Genomic DNA, 7,059 nt, shown 5'->3' on the forward strand with positions numbered 1-7,059 from the left:
ATGCCTTCGTGGCACGCCGATGACGCGGGCGGCCATCACTTGAACGACTTGTATCTTTGTCAAATAAGCACCAATCGGGGTCAAACAAAGTTAGCTAGATAGCCAATGAGCTGGGCTTTATGGGAGTATCCGGTATATGTCGTAAAATGTAGCTTCTAACCTTGTACGACAGCATGCCTTTTCAAACAAAAATGTATTATTATTATTTTGCAAATGTTGAACTTATAATACGGCTGCTAATACTTGGAAGCTAAATCAAAGTCCAAGTATACAGATTTGACGATATTCTTGCAGAAAAATGGAATATGAATCCGAACGTCTCCTTCACGATTTGCCGAAATGTACCTGGGGACTTCACACTAAAAGGCTTGAGAATCAGTCATACTCCAAGTCATCCATCTGAAACTTTGCACATACACTGCCATCTTGTGGACACTATCGGAATTACAACCAGAGTGATGGCTATAAGTGACCATTCTCTTGCATTTCAAAGATGGTGGTAAAAAAACAGTTGTTTTTTATCTTTGTATTTTCTTCTACCAGATCTATTGTTATATTCTCCTACATTCAATTCACATTTCCACAAACTTCAAAGTGTTTCCTTTCAAATGGTACCAAGGATATGCATATCCTTGCTTCAGGGCCTGAGCTACAGGCAGTTAGATTTGGTTATGTCATTTAGGTGAACATTAAAGGGGGCTATCCCTAAGAAGGTAAAAAATCTCTGACGTTTTGCATAGGCAAACCTGTAACTCCCGGTAATGGAGTATGCTTAATGACTGAAATGTATAGACACTTTTTGTAACAATCTAGCCTGTTCCGAGTACTGTACTAAGATCAAAATATCTCATTGGAATACACCGCAATTTTTTACATTGTACTGTTCATCATTAATGTAGTCATCATGTCAACAGTGGAACTGTTCTTATCTATTCATAGGAAAATTAAGTCCAACAGGAGTCAGATTAAAAATGCACGCTCTTTCTCCCGGCCGAAGTCAGCCAAACGGGGGATCCATGTGAAGGGCAGTTGGAAAGCAGTAGAGCTGGACCCCAGTCTCTTCTCTGAAGAGGGCATGGGGGGGACTGGTCTGTTTTGAGGAGCTGACAGACTACAGACTGATAGATTCTGCCAAGGAAGAAGCTAAAGCAGAAAAAGGCCAAAAGAAGAAAGGAAAGAGAAGAAAAAAAGCTAAGAAAAGCAAGTGAGAAAGATAAGGATGGAGGGAAATGGGAAGAGGTATATAAGGGAGGTAGTGACAAAAATGAAACGTCTGAAAAACCAGCTAAGAGGAAGGAGAATAAGAAGAAAACAGCCCAACAAAATGACACAACCACACAGGATGACCTCTGAGGACAGTGAAGTGAGGAGGTGAGTAACGAGGTCCAAAACCTTGGAAATGGTTCAGAGAAAGTTGTCAAGGAGGAAGAAGCCCCTGAAGAAACTGTGTCACAGAATGCTGTTATGTGTCCTTAGGATGCTTAGCCACAATCAAACAATCCAAAAACTGATGGCAAACAGAGGAAAAATAAAAGAGTGGTGGAAAAGAAGACTGTCCCAGAGTCCCAGATAAAACATGAGCAACAGACAGAGTTACCCACTCAATGCAAAGTGGCTAAACTCTCCAAAAAGAAAGCAAAGAATTGGACCAATGCGGCACACTCTGGTTCTGACCAAAACTCAGATGTGACAGCGTGGAAGGATCTGTTTGTCCCTGATCAAGTGTTGAAGGCACTGAGCAGTCTAGGATTTGGATCACCCACGGCCATTCAAGCTCTGGCATTGCCACATGCTATCAGAGACCATATGGACATTGTTGGGGCCGCCGAGACGGGTAGTGGTAAGACACTGTCTTTCGCCATCCCCATGATCCATCACATCCTGGAGTGGAAGGAGATGCAGATGAAAGTGAGGGGATGATAGATGGCCAGACTGAGCCAGGAACACAGGTGGAAAGCCTGTACCTGCCGACGATGGAGGAATCTGTACACACTGAGAAAAGTATTTCCATGGACACCAGCACAGAGGTCGCTGAGGCAGCTCCAGAGACCCTTGCTGAGTCTAAAGAGGCCTGCACTGAGTCTGCTGGAGATGCTGAACACTGTCCAGTTTAACCTAAAGAGGCAGACATTTGTGTTCTCCGCCATCCTGACCATGGCCCAGAGCTTGCCCACCCGCGTCTTGCAGAAAAAGGGCAAGAAGGTGGACCAGCGAAGCAAGCTGGAGGTCCTTATGGAAAAAGTGGGAATCAGGTCCAAGCCTAAAGTCATTGATCTGACCCGGAAGGAGGCTACAGTCGAGACCCTGACTGAGACACGGATACACTGAAAAGGAAGAGAAGGATTTCTTCCTGCTCCAGTATCCAGGCCGGACTATGGTGTTTGCCAACAGTATTGACTGCATCAAGCGGCTTAACTCTCTGCTGGTTATCCTGGACCATACTCCATTGTCACTGCATGCCAACATGCACCAGAAGCAGCGCCTAAAGAACCTTAAGCGGTTTGCTGAGAGGGAGAGGTGAGTCATAGAAGAAGTACATGTATATGCTGCAGGCTAGTTATTATCCATATCTGTTTTGAGGTATGCATTGGATTAGACTTGCATGGATCAGCAACTCTTTGTCTGTACCATAAACTGTTGACTACAATAAACATTGCTCTTTACAGCTGTGTAATCCTGACAACAGATGTGGCGGCAAGAGGGCTTGATATTCCAAATGTTCAACACGTCATTCATTACCAGGTGTGCCTTTTGACACCTTTGGTGGCTTCCTGTCATTCTTTGTCTCTGACAGTTATTCCTCAAATAATAACTTTCTTGTGTGTCCCAGGACATCAGAGACTTATGTCCACCGCAGTGGAAGGACTGCACGAGCCACCAGAGGGTCTCAGTTTGCTCCTGGTTGGGCCAGATGACATGATGAACTTCAAGAAAATCTACAGAGCTCTGGGAAAGGACGAGGAGGTTCCCATGTTTCCCATACAGAGCAAGTCTATGGCTGCCATCAAGGTAGGCACATAGCCATGCCATTGATCACATAATGGTCGATCTAAACTAGGAGCTGTACAGATTTACTTATCTTTAATGACATAAAACAACATTGTACCATATTTCATATCTGCCTTGACAGGAGCGAGTCAACATGGCCAGGAAGGTAGAGAAGATTGAATTCCACAACAGCAGAGAGAAGCAGCACAACTCTTGATTTAAGCAAGCAGCAGAAGCTCTGGAGGTGGACCTGGATGATGATGTTTTGCTTGTTAAAACTACATTAAATGAGTTATCTAGGAGTGGGAGGTTGCCCCATGAGAAACCTAGAAATAAGAGGGACTTACATAAATAGATCAGAGTAAACTGACATTTAGTTTTTTTTTTAGGGGGGGGGGGGGGGGGGGGGGATGAGGAGGATGACAGGCAGCAGCAGAAGATGGTGAAGGGCATGAAGAAGCACCTGAAATACCTGATTTCTCAGTGTATTCAAGAATGTGATGAAGACCAAGTACCCCACACAGATGGGAAAGTTCTCCCTGCCCAACATGCCCCTACATGCTTTGGAAACGGCCTTGACCAGTGTCTCCAATCAGAAGAAAAGACGGAAACAAAAGAAAAAGCAGCAGCAGCAGTGTTAAAAATCATTGTAGTCTCAATTAGAATGTTTGAGATTGAATTTATATAAATGGAAATACAGTGCAATTATTGTAACATTTTCACAAATGATTTTAGAAGATATCAGTCGTGTTTTTGAATAAATACTTTTTTTTTGGGACATTCAAGAAAGTCGAGCGGAGTCTACCGCATATGCGTTCACTGTAAATTACAAAACAATGCTAAACATTTTTGTTTGAGAAACTTCTTAATCACAATGTACATTTATTTGAACACTTAACTACCGGTAAACCTGAGATAAGTGGAGGCCTTCATCAGGCCCCTCAATGGCAATGTGGGTAGAGAATATCATAGTGGGCTGTTTTGTATAGGAGGTGTAGGCAGGGCTCTGCTCCCTCTGGAATCGTGTGGTGGGCCAGGCGGTGTCCGTCTCCCCCCTCCACGGAAGCAATGTGGATGCTAACTCCTAAGGCCTCCGACAGAGCCAGAATATCTACGTGATCACACTCCATCGCCATGGTTTCCACTTCCTGGATAAGGCAAGAATGGACATTGTAAGTATATACCTAAGCAGAAACAGAAGCTACAACAAAAATGTAATGTCCTTGATTGGTCCCTAAAACACCCCAATTATTTTCCATTAATTGCACCACCACTAGAGAGCAGCAGAATACTTTCAGACATTAGTTTTGAGTGGTGAGACTTCTTGACAAGAGGTCTGATTGTATTTGGAGAAAAGTATCAGCAGCATCTGGCATACTTCCATAGCACATTAATAAAACAGAAGTTAACTGCAATATGGTCTTGAACGCAACTCATACTGACCCGAGTGCAGTAAACCTTGAGACTGGGTGCCTCCACAAAGTGGCTGAAGAAGTCGGCATGGTTTTGCAGGTAGGCTGAGGTGAGCAGCCTGAGGTATTGCACCATACTGTCGGAGGTAGTTTGCTCATTAAAGAGCTGGAGCAACGCGTCACCCTGCTCATCAGCTTCACATTGTTCTAGAACACCTACAAACTAAAAGATGAATTGTCCAATAATTAAAACAGGCTTCAATTACATGTCTGACAGTTAAAGAAAATGTGACTAGTCATCTTTATTGTGAAGGTGCATTATTAGATTATTTTTTAAATAAGTACAAAGTTAAATGTAAACTTACCATGTCAAGCATGTCTTTGAAAGAGCTCTCATCAAAGCCTGCAGCCAATAACTCTTTGCTACTTTGTTTCACTGTTTCTTTGAATCTGAGATATGGAGAGAAAATTATACATTTTCCTCCATTATTTTGAAGTGGCAAAGCCACACAAAGGTAAAGGCACATTCATGGAGTCCAACACATGGAAAAATGTATGCATACTAGGAAGGAATTTACCTTTGCAAAGCTCTATCATTTTGTAACAATGATTCCAGGTGTCCAAAGCAGAGGGCTCTGTAAAAGCAATTACCATCGCCCCTGATTTTCCTCATGTACTTATACTGGCTGCAAATCTCCTGCAAAATAAATAAGAGATGTCAGTGAATTTGACAAATTCAAGTACTTTAATTTCACTAGCATATCTTACATTTACGATGTATTTGAGTAACTAGTTAGTCCATTATGCAATTTGTTAAAACTACTTTACACTAAACAAATATATAAATGCAACATGTAAAGTGTTGGTCCCATGTTTCATGAGCTGAAATAAAAGACCCCCCCCCCAAAAAAAAAAAACATCATATGCACAATTAGCTTATTTCTCTCAAATTGAGCACACATTTGTTGACATGCCTGTTTGTGAGCATTTCTCCTTTGCCAAGATAATACAGCCACTTGACAGGTGTGGCATATTAAAAAGCTGATTAAACAGAATGATCATTACACAGGTGCACCTTGTGCTGGGGACAAAAGGCCACACTAAAATGTGCAGTTCTTGTCACACAACACAATGCCACAGATGTCTCAAGTTTTGAGGGAGCGTGCAATTGGCATGCTGACTGCAGGAATGTCCACATCTGTTGCCAGAGAATGCAGACCATCTGTATGGTGTCGTGTGGGCGAGCAGTTTGCTGATGTCAACGTTGTGAACACAGTGCCCCATGATGGCGGTGGGGTTATGGTATGAGCAGACATAAACTACGGACAACGAACGCAATTGCATTTTATTGACGGCAATTTGAATGCACAGAGATACCGTGACGAGAGGCTCCTTGTTGTGCCATTCATCCATCACTGCATGTTTCAGCATGATAATGCATAGCCCCATGTCGAAAGGATCTGTCCGCAATTCCTGGAAGCTGAAAATGTCCAAGTTCTTCCATGACCTGCACACTCCCCACGTCACCCAATGAGCATGTTTGGGTTTGGGATCCTCTGGATCGACGCGTAAGACAGTATTATAAGGAAATTGAAATACAACTCAGTAAAATCATTGAAATGGTTACATGTTGTGTTTTTATATTTTTGTTCAGTATAATTCCATTTGTTTTGAAATATCCAAGGAATATCTATCCAAAGATGTCAGAGATCCCACAGCAGCCATGTAACGTTAAGCTTTGTGTGTTTAATAGCCTAATTTAGTCCAAACTTGAATTCACATGCTCTTGTGAGCCTTTTTCAATAGCTATATGAATAGGCATTATTACCCGATACTTTGCAGCTTCCACCTCCAGCAGATATGTAGATATTTCCTCTCTACTTGAAACAAACTGTCCTGGTTCCGTCTGTGAAGAACAGTCATTGGCTAAATTAAATCGTGTAGTGACAATAGTAAAACACAATGCTTTGTTAATTCCTACGTTAAATCATTTTTTTGTTGCTTAAAGATAACATTACCATACTTGAGGCGTCTCAAAGAATAGTCGAATTATTTTCTTTCCACCTTGATGAGGCTAGGTTAGCATGCTACAAAGATAAACATGGTTAGAGAGCTAGCTAGCTAAGTAGAAACAGATGTAAATGTTTTCAGATTTGTCATCCTGTCTCGCGGGCTAATTGCGTGGTAAGACAGAACACGACAGTTGTACGCAACAAAGAGACAATGGAATGAAAAGTAACATCGAGAGACATTCTAAAATTCTTTCATTTTCGAGCATCATTCTTCTTCGATGAGGTTTAACGGCGATAGGCATCCAATAAATGTTGCATTACCGCCACCTACTAGACAGGAGTAAAACTTCCTTATACTTCGCTTAAAAAATAAATAATAATAAATTAATATTTGAGCAACATTAACAACCGGATATTTAGAACTGCCATAGGTAGTCCATTCAGTAGTCTTCATTTTTAAAACAGCAACCACAACTCATATTTATCTGTTTTTATTCATTTCAAAGAGACCGGTTCAAAGACATTATGTCAGATGAACATTTGTAATATTTTTTTTTATGAATAAAGCAAACTAATGAACATTTGAATTCATCCTAACAATTTTTGAACATCAATCTTTGATTAGGGTATATGAGTAATGCATGTAC

At 41.6% G+C, this 7,059-nt stretch overlaps 1 protein-coding gene, 1 long non-coding RNA gene and 1 pseudogene across 3 annotated transcripts; 2 read left to right on the forward strand and 1 right to left on the reverse strand.

The window, feature by feature from the left end:
• The first annotated feature begins 897 nt into the window (after positions 1–897).
• Positions 898–2,521, forward strand: LOC120060003 (annotated as a pseudogene).
• Positions 2,522–2,664: 143 nt separating this feature from the next.
• LOC120060328 lies at positions 2,665–3,384 on the forward strand. The gene is made up of 3 exons (XR_005478217.1): positions 2,665–2,742; positions 2,831–3,009; positions 3,131–3,384. It is a non-coding gene; the product is annotated as an uncharacterized LOC120060328 (long non-coding RNA).
• LOC120060327 (ubiquitin thioesterase OTUB2-like) lies at positions 3,063–6,696 on the reverse strand. 2 transcript variants are annotated; one of them, XM_039009541.1, is made up of 7 exons: positions 6,419–6,696; positions 6,229–6,306; positions 5,778–5,956; positions 4,979–5,097; positions 4,766–4,850; positions 4,432–4,623; positions 3,063–4,136 (listed from the first exon to the last, which is right to left on the reverse strand). In XM_039009541.1, the coding sequence occupies exons 3-7, from the start codon at positions 5,847–5,849 to the stop codon at positions 3,930–3,932; spliced, it is 675 nt and encodes a 224-aa protein (XP_038865469.1). In that variant the 5' UTR covers positions 5,850–5,956; positions 6,229–6,306; positions 6,419–6,696; the 3' UTR covers positions 3,063–3,929. The 2 variants fall into 2 exon arrangements, with proteins under 2 accessions (XP_038865469.1, XP_038865468.1); XM_039009540.1 differs by lacking the exon at positions 5,778–5,956.
• Positions 6,697–7,059: the final 363 nt, after the last annotated feature.

This window comes from Salvelinus namaycush, chromosome 15 (genome assembly GCF_016432855.1).
Source record: "Salvelinus namaycush isolate Seneca chromosome 15, SaNama_1.0, whole genome shotgun sequence".
NCBI classification, from domain to species: Eukaryota; Metazoa; Chordata; class Actinopteri; order Salmoniformes; family Salmonidae; genus Salvelinus; species Salvelinus namaycush.

Bases quoted from the DNA above. Each gene is read 5' to 3' on its own strand.
- LOC120060327 (XM_039009540.1), bottom strand. The intron at 4,851-4,978 runs GTAAATTCCTTC...TCCATATCTCAG, and splicing joins AATGATAGAGCTTTGCAAAG to ATTCAAAGAAACAGTGAAAC. The intron at 4,624-4,765 runs GTAAGTTTACAT...TTCATCTTTTAG, and splicing joins TCAAAGACATGCTTGACATG to TTTGTAGGTGTTCTAGAACA.